Raw genomic sequence first — 19,403 nt, 5'->3', positions numbered from 1 at the left:
CAAGTGTTCTACGGTGCACAACACGTTATGCTACTTTTTTAGTCTGTCCGTTCTCCGGATGTGACGCCCATCGAGCATGTCTCGGATTTCGTTGGTCAGAGACTCGGCCTTGTGTCTCGTCCGGCAGTTGGTACGGCTGAACTTAGGCTTCAGATTAAAGCCATATGGGATGCTATACCCAATCATGATATTCAGAACCTCTATGATTCGATGCCAAAACGTGTACAGACTCGCATATCTGCGCTGGGTAGCTACATTCGATATTAATTTACGCAAGTTATTTTCATTTCATTGATCTGTAATTTTGATCGTTTATTAGTAGTACTATCTGTAATATGAGTAGTAAATTTTACCTTTTTCCAATGAATCCTTCATTTTGTTATAATTTTCACAAACATGAGTGTATATCTTTCCATTGGATAGGATATTTTAAAAGTCATTTTCAGTTTTAATCTCGTAAAAATCTTCACAAAGCTAATCCGATATTAATTTTACACGTCAATGTTAAAAATGACAATGTAATTGTCTTAAATAATCCTTTACAGTTAGTTATTTTTTGAATTTTTTGGTCATCCGAAGTCAAAATTATCTTTTGCCAGGATGTGAAGTAAACCTGCCGGGACACTAGAATTTTTTCTGAAAACTGGAACTGTCCAGGTCAAGCCGTAACTTCTGGCAAGCGTAAATATATATCATGTCAGTCGACAGTTGCATATCCTTTGTCATTTTTCAAATTTCAGTCACATTCGATTTGCATTTGTTAATCATTTTCATCTAACTTTAAAAGGATTGATAAGAAATACATAACGTCTCAAATTGCTCCCCTCTCTTCAGGAAATGTTGTTGAAAATTGTTGACGTATTTTAAGTTTCATTATTGTACCAAAGCTTACCCCAGGATTTTTTTTTTGAGCAATCACGATTGCTTCTAGCTTTTATTTGACTGTTTTTGGCGTCCTATCATTTTGGCGTCAGGTTGCATCTATGTCCTACACACACACACGCATACATACACAACTACACACACACAAACACATACACACACATACACCTACACACGCATACACAAACACATACACACACATACACCTACACACACATACACAAACACATACACGCACAAACACATACACACACGCATACATACAGACACCTACACATACACGCACACAAGAACACACACACACACATAACTACCCACACATTCATGCCTGCACACAGACACAAACACATATGCCTACACACACATACCCCCTCCCACACACACATTCATACTCACAACTACCCACACACTTATGCCAGCACACAGACACAAACACACATGCCTACACATACACATACCCCTACACACAAACACACATACCTCTCACACACTAATGCACATACCCCCTACACACAAACACACATACCCCCCACACACTAACACACACGCCTACATACACACACTTGTGATTGCGAAAAGCATAATTTGAATTCAAAATGTCCAAATTCAAATTAATTTTTCTTTTTTTTTTAATTATTAATTTCTTTTATTATTTTTCTCGTTTATTTTTTCTCTCCAGATATCTGATATTTTTCTCCACGAAGATTATAACAGTATTACCAACTCGAACGATATAGCCCTTCTTAGAACAAAAGAGAAGATCAATATTGCTGGATCCAAAGGGTACATCAATGGAATTTGCCTGCCCCAGGACAGTAAGGATCCTACTGGTGAAGGCCAGATTTGTGGATGGGGCCATGAGTGGTCTAGTAAGTTATGACATCCGTACTTATATTGGGACTTAAAGTAAACACTTTTGATTTACTTGCCGGGAAAGCGTTAGGATATCAATATTTAAGCTTAAATGCAAGTAAAATAGAGAAGCTGTCTTGAATTCGTCCTAAGGAAGCTGAGGCATAGGCCTCGTACGGGATAGGGGGGCAAGGGGGCACTTGCACTCCTCCCGTTCAAATGTAAGGATCCTCCATCTCACTTTTCAGAGTTAAAAATCAATGATCAATTGAAAAAATGAATTTCATATGGTGAATTGATTTATTTAACGAAAGTAAAAACTAAAAGTTCCAATGAAATGAATATTTCTCATCTTATTTCATAAGAATGGAACTTTGAAATGGAAGGGGATATCTACGGTGACTATCCGTCCCGGTTTTCAATGCCATATTTCACATTTTTAGAAGTTATTTAATCAATAATATTAAAAACCAGTAATATAGCCCAATTTTACGAAAAAAAGAAAAAAGAAAACAACAGCTTCAGGTTCACCAGCCGCCTCTGAGAAGTAATACAATTTTGAGGTCACGCAGCCTGTAAATTATAATTTTTTATAAATAGAAAGGCTGAAAAAGTAGTCAATTTTCATATTTTCATAGAATTTTCGGAATGGATGATTAGCTAAAATTTTAAAAACCCACCACAAGTACGTTTCCTTAACTCCGTCAACTTTTTAAATAAAGTGATTCATTAATTCTGGATCAAGTTTGATTAACTTTTGGATTTCAAATTAAAAAGCAGAATGTGAGTGTTACTTCCGTTGGTTGTAAATCATTGAAATATTTTTATTGATCCACATGGGGAAAATTATGGGCTGTTTTTTTATGCTGCCAAATACAGCGGTTGCGATTTATATGACTCTGTGAATTATATATATATATATATATATATATATATATATACAGATGGGGGACAAAATAATATGAACACCTATGAAAAATCGATTCCGAGTCACAACTGACTACAACTGTATTTATATCGAGGATTGCATACTAAGTGCCTTGCCTCCATTATTTATTATACCGATAGATGGCAGCACCATCACCGGATCGAACAGTTAATGAGATTTTAGAACTAGACTAGGAGCTAATAGCTACCTAGTCTAGTCCACCTCCAGAGGTATCGTTTCACTTGGAGGACATTGAGACCACGAGCATATTTAACGTCGCCCAGTACCCTTTAATGACGACGGGGGATCTTCGACCATCGAGGTTCGAACTCAAGACTCTCCGGCCCCGAATCCGACACTCTACCGATCGGGCTACCACGGCCCACTTATGAAAAAGTATGCCGTATTTCACACCTATAGTACAGCCACGCCACCTGCAACAGAAGTCTGCCACCTGGTGAGCGTGAAGAGGAACCTATCAGTGTCTCAACAGTAGTCACAAATGTTGCGTGCTTGGTTCTAAATTTCTGTAATAAGTTGAGATGTCAGACCTTACAGAGTTCCAAAGAGGAATGATTGTTGGGGCGCGTTTAAGTGGAGCATCGTTTACGGAAACAGCAAAGCTTTTGGGGTGTGCAAGAGGTACAGTGTGAGAGGTTATGACAGCATACATGAAAGAAGGTAAGACGACGTCTTCAAAGCACCACAGTGGCCGAAAGTCAAAGCTTGCTGATAGGGATAGAAGAGCTTTGAAGCGCATAGTAACCCGAAAGCGCAAGCAATCCTTATCCTAAATAACATCTGAAATGAACAGCCATCTCCAGGACCCCGTTTCAACAAAAACTGTCAAAAGGGAACTTCATGCTGCGAAGATTTATGGCAGAGTGGCAATTCTAAAACCCTTGGTGACAGCAACTAATGCTTTCAAGCGACGCCAATGGTACAGAGACCACAAAGTTTGAACCCCACAGATGTGTCAACAGGTAATATGGTCAGATGAATCATCATTTACCCTATTTCAGATTACCGGGCGCGTTTATGTCTGGCGAACGCCCTCAGAAGCCTTTAATCCTGAATGCCTCTTGCCGACTGTGAAGCATGGGGGTGGCTCAATTATGGTATGGGGTGCGATATCTTGGCGTGGTCTTGGGCCACTTGTTATTCTGCACGGGAGTGTCAAATCTAATCACTATCGGAGCATTCTAGAGGATCATGTCCATCCGTTTGTCCAGACTGTGTTCCCTGGAGAGCGACCGCTCTTTCAAGACGACAACGCCCCCATACACACTGCCAGATGTGTCCAAGAATGGTTCGAAGAGCATGACAGTGAAGTTGAACATCTCGCCTGGTCCCCTGAGTCTCCGGACTTAAATATTATTGAACATTTATGGGAATATTTAGAGTCCAAACTTCGTTCTTGATTTCCACCTCCATCCGGACTTTAGGAATTAGAGACTATTCTGCAGGAGGAATGGCTTAATATTCCTTTAAATGTTGTCCATGACCTTTATGCATCTATCCCCCGTCGCATTCAATCTGTTCTTCAATCAAAGGGTGGTCCAACCCCCTATTAATAAAGATTTTTCCTTATTTCACACGTGTTCATATTATTTTGTCCCCCATCTGTATATATATATATATATATATATATATATATACACATAACATAACACAACTGAATAATTTAAAATACACTCACCAAGTCAGAAAAAAAAGCACACAGTGGTCAGTAAATCAAGTAATATCACACCCTTGCTTATTAGTGTTTTTTTTTTTTTTTTTTTTTTTTTTTTTTTGCATGATAGTTAGTAAAGCAAAACTATGATTTTAGACACACAGAGGAAACGCTTGGCGCAATTTCTGATTGAGAGAACTTCTATTTACCAAAAACGAATTCTAAGTTTTATTTTATTTTATTTTTATTTTTTACTTTTAAGCAATCAAGACTGCTTATTGTTCTGACTTTTGACCTTCAAAATCGGTTTTCATAATAGATATGCATCTTAGTAACACATTTTTAAAAATATCGTATGAGAGTAAAATTAATTTTATGCGTTAGTGAAAAAATAAAAATGATTGAATTTATACATCACTAGCTGCGTTGCCCGGCTCTGCCCGATCTACCTTGAAAAAAAAAAAAAAAAAAAAAAAAAAAAACCATTGCGTCAAGTGAAGTACCTTTAATAACCAGGATTAAATGAAAGAAAAAAAAAACATCGTGCAAAATTTTCTCGCCAAAGACGACACATGCTAAAATACTTTTAAGAAATTAAATAAAATGAGAAAGATGGATTTAAAAGGCGTAACCATAGAAACACAAAATAAAATAAGTTTAAGAATTCGGAACTCCAGCGCTCGAATACGCTACCTTGCGGTGATTTATAAAACTGCGAATGCAACTAAAACATTGCCACGTTGCGCATCACGTGTGTCTGTTGACGTAAACACTGGCAGTTTGTTCTGAGTATTTATTAACGCAATCGATGTGTCTTAGTTTGCTTTCAGCTACAGAAATTAATTCGTCCCTTAGTAGTATTCTCGAGCTTCTCAAAATAATGTTAGTTTTTCTTATTTCTTTCAAAAAAGTATTAAATGGCGGAAGCGTAAACAAGAAAACTCTGGATTAACAAAATTGGATAACGTTATACCAGGTAAAATTTTTTATTGTTTTGTATGAATTTGTAAGAATATGAGTTTTTTTTAATCTTAAATTAATTTAACTAATCATATTTTACAGCAGCATTTAGTTGGAATGGACAGTATGCAAAATATTTTCTTGAATTTATTATCGTAGAACAAAATGAAAAATGTTTAACCGAGAAAGAAATTTACTTTATTCCTTTTATTCTCAGCTGAAAGGTTTCGCCAAATTTGTTTAGGGTTATAGTAGTTTTAGTATTGTGCAAGCAAAGTAGCCTTGGCGAGTTTTCGCGTTTTTAGTTAAACCATTTTTAATTTTTATCATGAATGGAATAAAATGATAGTAAGATTACAGAATTCGATAAGTAAAAAGAAATAATGGTCAATCAACTGAAAAGAAAACTACCACCATATATAAACTGTGAGTACACATTTTATTTATTTTGTTCTGAGTGAATTTGAATAAATATCAGTTTTTCAATTCGATGAAAAAAAACGAACTTAACAACATTGACTGGACACTTTTCTTTAACCTAATTCCACATAAATGATTTAAATAACCTTTGTTACTACAGTATCCTACTGAAATAGACAGTATGCAAATAAATTTTCTTGAAAATATTTATCGCAGAACAGATTGAAAAATACAGAAAGAACGTTAAGAATTTGAACAATAAAAAATAAAAGATCGCCAAAAATCTGTTTATAGTGTTATGGTTTTAAAATTATGTGAAAGAATAATGTATCTTGACAAGATTTCGCATATCAGGTAAATCATTTCCATGACGAATGAATTAAATGCATGATTTCTTTGGATATCCAATCATATAGTCATAGAAATAAATTATCTAGTGTTAAACGTTACTCTTGACAGTCTGCCACGTATGTGCACTATGTGACAAAAATGTCAACAAATGCTGGAAATGTCACGAAACTGAACTTAATATGTACTAATGTATAGAAAGAACGGTACAAAATGAAAATGCCGTTCGAAGCGAACCAAAAATTTATGAATTCCGAATTCAACATCGTGAAAATGGCTGCTTCAGAACAACTTACTGTGTGTTCTGCATTAATTGTTTACTTTCGTAATACTTTTTGGTTTCTAATCTCTTTCTATATGGGTCAGAATATCCACAAGACTTTGAAAAATCTTTTCAAACGAATAAAGCGAAAAAATCATACACACGAACAAAAATCACAACACTTTTAGCATTTTCTTCGCTACCACATGCGTTTGTTTTAGTTTTCAATTCCGCCATTAGACAGTGACTGCAGTGCCCCCTATAGTTCGTTGGAGTTGCGAATTGAAAATGAGAAAGATGAAAATAAACAATGAATTCAAAAAGCGTTACCGTGGAAACGCAAAATAAAATGGTTAAAAACTTGAATAGAGAACAAATTTTTGAACTTCATTTAATTCACTTGTAACTATTTTTCTAATTTTCGACCTTAGGTCGGGTTAGATCTGGAGTAAAAAAAAGGAGCTCTTTCCAATGCTGTCAAAAAGAAAACTATGGGACAATTCCTTCACTTTTTATTGATGGATTTAATGAAGAAAGTAGTGCCTAAATTTCAGCTAAGCCTAAAAATATTCGAGCTAAAAACGTAAAAAACTCCTGCTGCAATTAAGTAAGAGCATTGGAACAAATTGCGTAGAACGCGGAAAATTCTTCCCTTTCCAACGATATATAATATTAATATTTGCGAGTAATTTTTCTCCCCCACATGCGGGAATTTATGTGAAAGTTGGACCTAAATTTGAACAAAAAAAGAACTATTCATCGAACTGTTTTCGAACTGGTCTGCAAACCTTCTCAGGACTTAAAGGAACAAACTGTGAAAATTTCAGCAAAATCGGCCGGGTAGTTCTCGAGTTTTGCGAGTTCAAACACACAGACGCTTTTTGGAGACTTCATTTTATACTATGTAGAGATTTTTCAAAATTATAACTGCAATTCTTTTTTTTCCCAACAGACGGACGCAATTCGGATGTTCTGAAGCACGCAACTATACCGTTGGTGGACCGAAAAACTTGCAACGATGCTTACGATTACAATCCTCATGACAACGAAGATGAAATACTGGAGAACATGATATGCGCAGGAAAAGAAAACTTAGACACTTGCCAGGTAGGCTTTCACGACCTTTGAGCGACTTTAATTCCCCCCCCCCCCTCTTTATACCTGTTTTGAATAATCGAAGCATTTGGCTATTGAAGATTGTTCAATTTAGGTACAATTGCAGCACCATAACCTTTCTTAAATGTACTTGGCAGGGCCGCTGAGAGTCAAGGCAGGCCCCATGTCAATTTGGTCACCGCTCCCCCCCCCATAAAACTTGTTAAATTTATACGACCCCGATTCTGCGCGGGGCACTTTCAAAGGACTGGCCTCTAGTTCCCGACTAGGATGACACGGCCTCTCATCGGCCTTGTTGCTTGGAGGTTTAGTTGTAACGTTCTTAAAAGTTTAAACCCTTAAATTCATCGTGTTGCCATTTGAAAACACACCCAGTTTAATCTTTTAAAATATTAGTATAAGAACAAAATGAAACTCTTTGTAGTTGCCAATAACCAAGAAAATACTCAATAACAATGCTATCAAATCCATTTTAAACTTGTAAATTCCCCAATCTGATGGAAAACAGAAATATATTTCTTTTTTTGGCTTTCGCAAATGTAAGACGTTTTTTTTAGCTTAGTGCACTTGAAAATGACTATACTTCTTTTCATTTTATGACGATTAAAGTTTTGCTACTAGTTAAACATTAAGGTATATTTACAATTTCTATCACTGTTGTGGGACAATTGAACATAAACTACGAGTTGTTTTTTCAGTTTAAGCACGATATTGTCCAGTGGTTTTTTAGCCATAAGCTATGCCTAAATGAAACTATGATTTTTCAAAGTATTTTCCTGATGGTTTGAACATAAGTTTAAAAGTCAAAGAACATATTTTCAAGTGTTTTTCGAATATCATGTATTTAAGGGTAAACCGAATATGATCAACTAAGAGCAGACATTTTCTTTCTTTGAGTAGAATGAGCTCAAGATCCGTAAATTATCTTCTGGATTTCATTTTGAGTTTATTGATTAGTTCAAGTTGATAGCCAGATCACAAAAGGACAAGAATTTGTAAAAATGTTTTAGTTTTGTCTGCTTGACAGATTTTGTTCCTTAAATTTAGCAATCAAATCATATAGAGTGAATGGGGTCACTCGATTAGTTATGATAGACTTACTTGGAGTAAGAAATGCTTCCAAGTTTAACCACCCGGACAAGACAAATTAAATAAAAAATTAGCAAACAAGAAAGATAAATGAAAAATTGACCAACGCCATGCGTTAAATACTTTACAGATTTAAAATTATACTGTGTGTTGCTCATAGTTTTTCTCCGAACGTACTGCACTGCAACTGATTTAATGTAAAGTTTTTTAATAGTTCAATACATCAAAAGTGTACTCTTCTTTTGCAAATTCTATCGCAATTATATAATTTCAAATCTAGGTAAAGAAGCTTTAATTCTTCCTCTACACGATATTGAGTTCTATCTGCCTCTTCCATAGTACTAAATCAATAGCAACCAAACTAAAAAACAAACTCTTAATTTAAACCAAATGATAGAAATCTCACAATCAATATCAAAATTGGCAAATCAATTCAAGAATTGAAATGTAATCACCAGTAAGTAATTCATCAAAACATTACTAAGAAAATATTCCATTAAGCAAATTAAATACTTGAAATAATATTTTCATGCAGCATCAGAAAACATCTTTTACACTAGTAAATAAAATATCAGTTTCAAAACTTTTCATAACGTTAAATTATCTTTTAAAAAAGATCTTATAAGTTAAAAGAATAAAGCACTGATCTCGCCAATGGCTCCAAAAATATAAAAAAAAGTTTCTTCCTTTTCACTTCAGGAAATTCGATAAATTATTATATATCAGCACTTCAATAAATAAATCAAATTCTTACTTTTTATAAAGAGGAGACTTTTAATTGCAAAATTAGGTAAACAGTGTAAATTATGTTCTCCGTCAACATAGGACGAGAAAAAACTAAATTCCATCATAACTAAATTGTTTTACATCATTTCCTTTGCTGTTGCCATTTAAAAAATACAAAACAGTCGAAAACGCAGATTTAATATAAACAAAATAATACAAAGAATTTTATACATTGCAGACGATAATAAATTCGCAACTCCAGAGCTCAAATACGCTACCTTGCAATGATTAACAATACTTCCGAAAAGGGTAAAACAATCCATTCCACGTGTTTTCTTTGGGGTAAAGACAGTTTGTGGTATAATACTGTAGAATGTACACCACTGTAGCCACTTTCGAATGGCGGACGAAAAGGATAAAACAAACGCACGTTGTAACGAAGAAAATGCTAAAAAGCCTAGTAAATTTTGTTCGTATGCATGATTTTTTCGTTTTATTCTTTATAAATTAATTTTCAAAGTCTTGTTGATATTCTGGCCCACGTAGAAAGAAATGAGAACTCAAGAAGCATTACTAAACGTTAGAAATTAATGCAAGTTACGCAGTTCGTAGTTCTAAGCAGCCATTTCCACGATATCGAATTCGATATTTATCAATTCTTGATAAAATTAAATAATTCGCAACTCCAACGAACTATAGGGGGCACTGCAGTCACTGTCTAATGGCGGACGAAAAAACTAAAACAAACGCACGTGGTAACGAAGAAAATGCTAAAAGTGTTGTGGTTTTTGTTCGTATGTATGATTTTTTCGCTTTATTCTTTTTAAATTAATTTTCAAAGTCTCGTGGATATTCTGGCCTACGTAGAAAGAAATGAGAATTCAAGAAGCATTACTAAACGTCAAAGATTAATGCAAACTACGTAATTCGTAGTTCTAAGCAGCTATTTCCACGATGTTGAATTCGATATTTATCAATTCTTGATAAAACTAAATAATAATTGTGGGCTGACAAGAATAACAATTAATGCTAGAAAATTCAATATGACATTACAAATTATATAAATCATAAGCCACTAGAGGGCGCCTGTGATGCAGGGAGTGTTTTTTGCTGCTAATTTGATAAGGGTTTTTTTACTATAATTTTTCATTATTACTGTCTAGTTTTAGGTTTTTTTACTTCACTTTATCATGTAATTTAGTTTTATTGTGTTTTGGGGGCTCATTTTTGCTGTTATTGTATTCTTGAAGTGTTTTTGCATTTTTTGGAGCTAAGCCTAACATGTGGTGATCTCCTGGTTTTTGATCTTGTGTGCTTTATTGGGTGTAGCAACTCTGTTTATTTACTGCTGCTTTTAGTATTTATTCTGTGTTTTTTTGCATTTTTATCTTACTGTTTTGCCTTTTGGAACATATTCACTGAGTAGAAATGGGTGTTATATGCATTATGAAAGAGGTAAAGAGTGGGAAGGGGGACAGGTGGATCTCTTGTGATTTATGTCATATGTTCTGCCTGTATAAGGGGGAAAATGAGTCTGTTTTTGAAGAGGATTATATTTGCACTAAATGTGCTGAACTCTCAGACTTAAGACTTAAGATGCTAGTTTTGGAAGCCCAGTTAGCATTAGGGTGTAAGCCAGTTGTAGAGGGTATAAATGTTCCAGAGATTCAGGGGGAAGTTTCAAATGAGGAGTTAGATTGGGAAACTAAGGGTGTAATTTTGGGGGACTCTATGGTAAGGGAGGTGGGTAACACAGTTGGGAGAGTAAAGCGTAAGGTGGCTAGGTGTTGTTTACCAGGGGCTCGGGTAAAAGACGTTAATATGGTGGCTGAAAAGAAGGGAGTATTGAATAAGGAGGACATGGTTACTTTGTGGGTGGGAACAAATGATGTAGGCCACAGTAAAAATGAGGAGTTTTCTAGGGAATGGGAATCCCTGTTGGATAAAGCAACCAGCTTTTCGACAAATGTCCAAGTGGTTGGTTTGCTTCCCAGGTATGGAGTGCATAGGAGCTGGCTAAATCAACGTGCGAGGTGTATGAACTTGCTACTGAAGTCAATTTGCGAAAAGCGCAGTATCAGGTTCATTGATGTATGGAGTCATTGTAAACGAGATTGAATTGCTAGGGATGGCCTGCATCTGAGCTCTACAGGGGTCAAAATGGTTAGTGGATTAATTTTAAGGGCTTTGGAGTCAAAAAACTAAGTTGGAATGGGGGGCATGGTTCAAGCACCAGGTATCGAGAGAATGATATGTTTTTGGGTATTGCTAGAAATGGAAATAAAGTGACAAACAAGAGTAGTAATGTTAACAGTTGTAATTTAGGAAATTTCAGGGTGTTAAATAAAAGCAACTTAGGCATGCTTAAAGTTTTCTATACCAATTCTCGCAGTATAAGGAACAAGATGGATGAATTGAAAAGCATAGTTATGGATGAGAAGTTGGATGTTATCGGAATTACAGAGACATGGGCTACCGAATCTGATGCAGAGTTATTACATATTGCTGGGTATAATTTATTCAGACAGGATAGAGTAGGTAAAAGAGGTGGTGGGGTTTTATTTTATGTTAGAGACAATTTTATTTGCAATGAATTGGTCATAAATGATAAGCCTACTGATATTGATATGGTTTGGCTGGAGTTGATGAGCAGTAAGGGCATAAAGCTACGCTTTGGAAACATTTATAGGCCACCTAATTCAAACCAGGGACAAGATGAACAGATGTACCGCATTATTAGTGACATGTCCAGTAAGGGATCCGTTATCATAATGGGGGATTTCAATTTTCCGGGTATTGATTGGAATAATTTTTATCCTGGTAATGGCAAAGAAGAGGAATTTTTAAAAGTAATTGGTGACTGTTTCTTAGATCAAGTTGTAACTCAGGGAACTCGAGAGGAGGCCATTTTGGATCTAGTTTTTTGTGACATAGGTAGTTTTGTTCAGGGGTTGAGTGTAGGGGAGCATATTGGAGATAGTGATCATAACAGCATTAGGTTCCGGGTTAAATTTGAAGTGTGCAAAGATGATAATTTTAGGTTTGTGCCCAATTTCAGAAACACCGATTTTGTTGCACTTAGGCAGAGCTTGAAAGAGGTTTTTTCGTCAGGGTTGGAAAATAGCGACGTAGATCAGCAGTGGACGGAATTTAAGGATAAACTTGCTAAAACCGTTGGGGACTATGTTCCATTTAGGAGAAAAGGTGTTAGTACCAAAATTTGGCCCATGTGGTTCTCCAGGGAGACTAAAGAAGCTCTTAATTATAAGCAAGCCACTTTTCGTAAGTTTAAAGAAACTGGTCAGAGTGCGGAAAGGCTCCAGTATGGTAAGGCAAGGCGAAATTTTAAGTATTTGGTACGGATTCAGAAAAGGGAATTGGAGCAAAGGCTGGCAGATGACATTGATGGGAACCCTAAGAGGTTTTTTGCTTATGCTAATTCTGGGAAAGCTCGAAACAGTCAAATTGGGCCTTTGGTTGATGAGCATGGAAATTTAATCCAAAACGATAGGGATATTGCAAATGTTCTAAATAACTTTTTTTCCAGTGTGTTTAACGATAACTGTATCTCAACAGTTGACACTAACAAGACACAAGCTATTATACAGCTTGAGGATTTTGTATTTTCCAGGGAGGAGGTTTTATTTCATTTGAAAAAGATTAAAGCAACTAAAGCTCCGGGACCAGATAATATTTATCCAAAAATTTTAGTTGAATGTGCAGAGGAATTAGTGGATGTTATTTTGAATATTTTCAATGCTTCTTATAACTCGGGGACGGTGCCAGAGGACTGGAAGCTGGCTAACATAATGCCACTCTTCAAGAAGGGGTCTAAAGGTATTGCTGGGAATTATAGACCTGTAAGTTTGACTTCGGTGATTTGTAAGATTTTCGAAACTTTGATCAAAATTAAGATCATGATGTTCTTAGAGACTAATAGTCTGTTGACTAGTTTGCAGTATGGTTTCAGGAAAGGTAAATCCTGTACTACTAATTTATTGCATTTCTACGACAAGGTTACCTCAGCTTTAGATAACAAAAAATGTGTGGATGTTGTTTATATTGATTTTCAAAAAGCTTTTGACAAGGTACCGCATGTTGCTCTTCTCAGCAAGTTAGCTGACATTGGAATAGGAGGAAAAACTTTACTTTGGGTTAGAAATTGGCTTACTGGTAGGAAGCAAAGAGTAGTTGTGAGAGGAAATCATTCTAATTGGAGTGATGTTTTAAGTGGGGTTCCTCAGGGATCAGTTTTAGGGCCTCTTTTGTTTATTATATTTATGAATGACATCAATGATAATATTTCTGGAAGCATGAATTGTTTTGCTGACGATGTAAAAGTTATGGGGATTGTCGAAAATGAAGAACAAGTAAAACAGCTGCAAGAGGATTTAGATCATATTACTAAGTGGGCAGATAAATGGGGTATGGCAGTTAATGTAGGGAAATGTCAAGTGCTACACTTAGGTCATGGAAATAAGCGTATGAGATATCGTTTACAGGGTTCAGTCATAAATCAGGCAGAAAATGTTATGGATCTGGGTGTCTTTATAAATCAGGACTTCAAGTTTAGTCAACAGTGCAGTATTGCTAGTAACAAAGCCAACAAAATGCTTGGGTTCATCAATAGATCTATTTCAAACAAATCTAAGAAAGTTCTTCTGCCTTTATATAGGAGTTTAGTAAGACCTCATTTGGAGTATGCTGTTCAGTTTTGGTCGCCTTATCTGAAGAAAGATATTTTTGTATTGGAAAGGGTTCAAAGAAGGGTAACTAAATTAGTAAGGGGACTCTCAGATTTAGATTATGATACCAGACTTAATAGGCTTAACATGTATAGCCTGGAGCAAAGGAGAGTCAGAGGGGACATGATTCAGTTATTTAAATTTATCAAAATGAAAGATGTAAATGGATTAAATTTTTGCGGGGAAAGCAGGACAAGGGGTCATTGTTTTAAGCTATTTAAATCTCAGGCTAACTTGGAAATCAGGAAAAACTACTACTTTAGCAGGGTCGTGGGCACTTGGAATAGCTTACCGGAAGAGGTGGTAATGAGCAAGGGAGTGGATAGCTTTAAGAGGGCCATTGATCTTCATTGGGGACTAATTAATTGACTAGGACCAGCCTAGCTGGGCCCAGTGCCTGTTGCTGGTCGTCACATTTGTATTTGTATTTGTATTTGTATTATCGAAAGAAGATGATTCTTTTTTGCCTTGCTTGGCTAGCGCTTATTGTTTTGCATTTGTAGCTGAGTTATTTCTCTTGAATTCCCGAATCGGTTAATTTAAAATTTTTCTGTTTCGATTTTTCGAATTTCTGAGTTAAGATTTAATTATGTCATGTTATGCAAATCATCAATAAAATAATCACGGATATATGGTGGTAGTTTTCTTTTCAGTTTGATTGACCATTATTTCTTTTTACTTATCGAATTCTGTAATCTTACTACCATTTTATTCCATTTATGATAAAAATTAAAAATGGTTTAACTAAAAACGCGAAATCTTGCCAAGGCTACTTTCCCTCGCACAATAATAAAACTATAACCCTAAACAAATTTGGCGAAACCTTTCAGCTGAGAATAAAAGGAATAAAGTAAATTCTTTCTCGGTTAAACATTTTTCATTTTGTTCTACGATAATATATTCAAGAAAATATTTTGCATACTGTCCATTCCAACTAAATGCTGCTGTAAAATATGGTTAGTTTAATTAATTTAAGATTTAAAAAAAACCCGTATTCTTACAAATTCATACAAAACAATAAAATTTTTTACCTTGTATAACGTTATCCAAGTTTGTTAATCCAGAATTTTCGCTTTCACCATTTCTCAATCAACTCATATTTTAGAAGGAAATAATGAAAACTCACATTATTTTGAGAAGCTCGAGAATACTACTAAGGGACGAATTAATTTCTGTAGCTGAAAGCAAACTAAGACACATCGATTGCGTTAATAAATACTCAGAACAAACTGCCTGTGTTTACGTCAGCAGACATACGTGGAACGCAACGTGGCAATGTTTTAGTTTTCCCGGCAGTTTTATAAATCACCGCAAGGTAGCGTATTCGAGCGCTGGAGTTGCGAATAATTGTGGCCTGACAAGAATAACAATTAATGCTAGAAAATTTAATTATATGACATTACGAATTATTGTCAAAAGAAGATGATACTTCATTGCCTTGCTTGGCTAGCGCTAATTGTTTGCATTTGTAGCTGAGTTATTTTTCTTAAATTGCCGAATCGGTAAATTTTAAATTTTTCTGTTTGGTATGTTTCTAATTTCTGAGTTATGATTTAGTTATGTCAAGCTATGCAAATCATCAACAAAATTCTCACGGATATATGGTGGTAGTTTTCTTTTCAATTGATCTACCATTATTTCTTTTTACTTATCGAATTCTGTAATCTTTCTAACATTTTATTCCACTCGTGATAAAAAATAAAAATGGTTTAACTAAGATGGGCGGAATCTCGCCAAGGATACTTAGCTCGCACAATACTAAAACTATAACCCTAAACAAATTTGGCGAAACCTTTCAACTGAGAATAAAAGCAATAAAATGAATTCTCTCTCGGTTAAACATTTTTCAGTTTGATCTACGATAATATATTCAAGAAAATATTTTGCATACTGTTCATTCCAACTAAATGCAGCTGTAAAATATGGTTAATTAAATTAATTTAAGATTAAAAAAAAACCATATTCTTACAAATTCACACAAAACAATAAAAATTTTTACCTGGTATAACGTTATCCAAGTTTGTTAATCCAGAGTTTTCTTGTGTCACGCTTTCACCATTTCTCAATCAACTCACTTTTTAGAAGGAAAACGAAATTTTTAGGGGGATTGTTTTGAGGGGTATTTTTTCATTTGGGGGGAGGCTTGCTTTTGGGGGGATCTCCGCGATAATGAGGGGGGGGGTACGTCTTTGCCCTTAGTGGATTGGGCACCCCTGGGTATGTAAACGACGCCACACGGACTAGAATAGCCAGATGTTATTCAAGGCCATGCGAGTAGAGGGCATTCTGTTAATGACTGGCTGTCTTTTGAGAGTACGCAATGTCTGGGAAATGGTTTGGTCTTGGAGAAAAAAATCATAAGGACCATTTTTATTGAGAATTTCGATATCTACAACTTTGGTCTGAGGTACTTTTCGATAAAACTTACCGTTTTTGAGAAAAATCCAAAAAAACCTAAAATTTTGATCTTTGACCCCGAATAACTATTTTAGCTCACATGGGATCGACGGGGACTTTTGGCACTTTATTTGTAATGTTAAACCCAAGGTCTCAACAAACATTTAGCTTTCCCGGAATTTTCGTTATTTCCAGTGTCTAAATTGACCGGACTATTAGTTTTTTCGGCAGTTTTGTAAATCACCGCAAGGTAGCGTATTCGAGCGCTGGAGTTGCAAATAGCAAAATTAAATGTAAAACCGGCAGACGATAAAATTCACAAAAGTAGCATCTAAAAATGAAGATTACAACTTGCACGGTTCTTCATTTATCACTTTTTTGCTTTTGGGGGAAAATGGGAAAAATGCATGTTTAGAAACATTCTTAAAAGGCCTGAAAAATTTTCCGGGATATTGGACAACTTCACAGAAATAGACGAATCAATTGTTGCACAAATTACCCTACAAATACTCCAAGTATGTAAGATCCTTGTCTTTTTTCATGAACTTAATGAAAACATGAGCTCTAGTTCTATATAATGCAATTAAGTTTTGTAGATTTCCAGAACTACAATTATAATTTTTTTTTCCAGTAACGAACGATCTCATATACTCTGCTGGCCACAAAAAATGCAACACCATGATGGAATAGCTAGAATGAAACGAAATTTTTCACACGTGCTGGCAACATTGATATTAGAAAGTAATTACAAAATGAAAGCAAAATGATCATTTACGACACCTCTGGGGGTGCTAGCACCAGGTAGCTATTAGCTCCTGGTCTAGTTCTAAATTCTCACTAACTGTTCGATCCGGTGATGGTGCTGCCATCTATCAGTATAAAAAAATAATGGAGGCAAGGCACTTAGTATGCAGTCCTCGACATAAATACAGTTGTAGTCAGTTGTGACTCGGAATCGAATCGAATCGAAAATGATCATTTATTGCTAGAAAAATCCTGAATGAATAGAGGTTCAAGTACCCTGTTGAGCCACCTCTAGCGTGAATGTAAGAAGTGATATAGTCGAGCATTAAGACATAACAGTTTCGTACAATGTCCTACGTCATCTCGTACCACAGATACTGTAAATACGCCACTGATTCGATCAAACTCATTGGCTGTTCAATTTGCCGTCTCAAGTGATCCCAGATGTGCTCAATTTGTGCCAAATCAGGTCACCGCGCAGGCCAGAAAAGTTGATTATGTGTTTGAGGAAGCCCTTGAGACTCTTTCTATGTGTGACCGAACATTGTCATGTTAAAAATGGCTCTTCAGAGCCCTGCCATGACTGCTAACACATGTAACTGAAGCATGATACTGATGTTACCATTAGGCTGTCATAGTGCTGTGAATCAACTTTCGGTGTGACTATGTTTCGTATACGTTTGCACCCCATAACGTCACTCAAGCTGTGAGAGCGGTGTGCCGCTAGGCATCCACACAGTCGCATTCATTTGGAGTAGTGTCGATTTCGAAGAGATTTTTTTGCAACCAAATGGATACAGATCGTTTTTAGTGATGAATCTAGATCGGTTTGGGCAATGATGACAATTTTCTACGCTTATCGAGAACGGCACGCAGCGCTGAGGAGCTATCATATACGAAACATGGTCACCCCTAATAATGATCCTCAGCATAATGGCACGTTAGTGTCTTGCTTCAGTTCCATATGTTGGCACTCATAGTGGGCTCCCAGGAGCCATTTTTTAACTGAACAATACTCCGTCTCGCACAGAAAGGGTTCAAGGGACTTCCTCTTACGTATTATCACTTTCTCGGGCCTGCGAATGCCCTGGTTCGTTACAAATCGAACATAGCTGGTATCACTTGAGACGGCAATCTGGACTTGTGGCGCATTAGCTGTAGTACGAGATGATGCAGGGTATCGAACGAGACGACTATGCCACTGTATCGCCTTGTACGTCAAAGGTGGCTCAATAAGGTATTTAAATCTTCATTCTGGAATGTTTCGAGTAATGAGTGATTATTTTGCGTTCATTTCGTAATCACTTTCTAATATCAATGTTGTTATCACGTGCGTGAATTTTTGTTTCATTTGACTACTCTTTCTTGGTGTTGTAATTGTGTGGTCAGCAGATACAAATGAAGTCTTTGTTCTTCTTAAAGTTCATTCAATCGAACAAGTAGCTTAACATTTAGGAAGTCTTTGTAGAAGTCTATAAGGTATTTTTCATGTTGTGCAGGATAATTTAAAAATTAATGAATATCAATCTGATTTTTGCAGAATGATTCCGGTGGTCCCTTGTCCCAGAGAGACAAGAACGGCATATCCACCCTCATCGGCATCACTTCATTCGGAAAAGGCTGCGGAGAGGATGGATATCCTGGAGTCTACACCAAGGTGGGCTACTTCCGAGACTGGATGACGAAGACCATTCAATCCAGAGACCCCCTATACTCTTGAACATTCACTTGACAGTTGTATAAAATATCTGTATTCCATCAATAAAATATTCAAAAAGAGCTCTTGTATAAAAATGAAATGAATTTGTTTTATAGAATCATACGAATTGAATGCCAGATTTCAAAGAGGCAAGGGAGCCCCGATATAGAAGGTCACGAGTGGTTACTGTGGCCTCCCAAAAATTTCCTTATTCGGCAAATTTTGTCGGGCGATTCGCAAACAAACTCATTATTCGGCAAAAGTTGGAGTTCCATTCGACAAAATTTTCATCATTCGAGAAAATTTTGAGTTTTATTCGACAATTGAGAATTTCCGCCCTCCCAAAAATGCAAGTTCTCGGCTGCTCTACTTGTAAATGACCACCACACGGCTGAGAGAACTAACGGACAAGCTTCATGCCTCTTATGTCGCAAAGCTGGTATGAATGGTGATGACACAGAGAGGTATAGTCTGGTTGTGATAAAACGAGACCTGACCCTTAAAGAGTTCATTTCTTCTTGTGAACTACAGCAGCAATTAGAGTCGGAGTCACTGCATTT

At 36.1% G+C, this 19,403-nt stretch overlaps 1 protein-coding gene across 1 annotated transcript in view; it reads left to right on the top strand.

Moving 5' to 3' along the window:
• Positions 1–18,924, top strand: part of LOC129223971 (U21-ctenitoxin-Pn1a-like) — a 46,573-nt gene extending 27,649 nt beyond the window's left edge. Inside the window, exons 6-8 of the mRNA XM_054858356.1 lie at positions 1,562–1,751; positions 7,280–7,434; positions 18,685–18,924. Of these exons, the coding sequence (XP_054714331.1) occupies positions 1,562–1,751; positions 7,280–7,434; positions 18,685–18,864 (525 nt within the window). The 3' untranslated portion in view covers positions 18,865–18,924. The remainder of the gene's footprint in view (positions 1–1,561; positions 1,752–7,279; positions 7,435–18,684) is intronic.
• Positions 18,925–19,403: the final 479 nt, after the last annotated feature.

The sequence above is a fragment of the Uloborus diversus genome, chromosome 6 (assembly GCF_026930045.1).
Source record: "Uloborus diversus isolate 005 chromosome 6, Udiv.v.3.1, whole genome shotgun sequence".
In the NCBI taxonomy this organism is placed as follows: domain Eukaryota; kingdom Metazoa; phylum Arthropoda; class Arachnida; order Araneae; family Uloboridae; genus Uloborus; species Uloborus diversus.
Note: the sequence above shows the minus strand (reverse complement) of the source record. Positions and strands in the feature narration are given on the sequence as shown.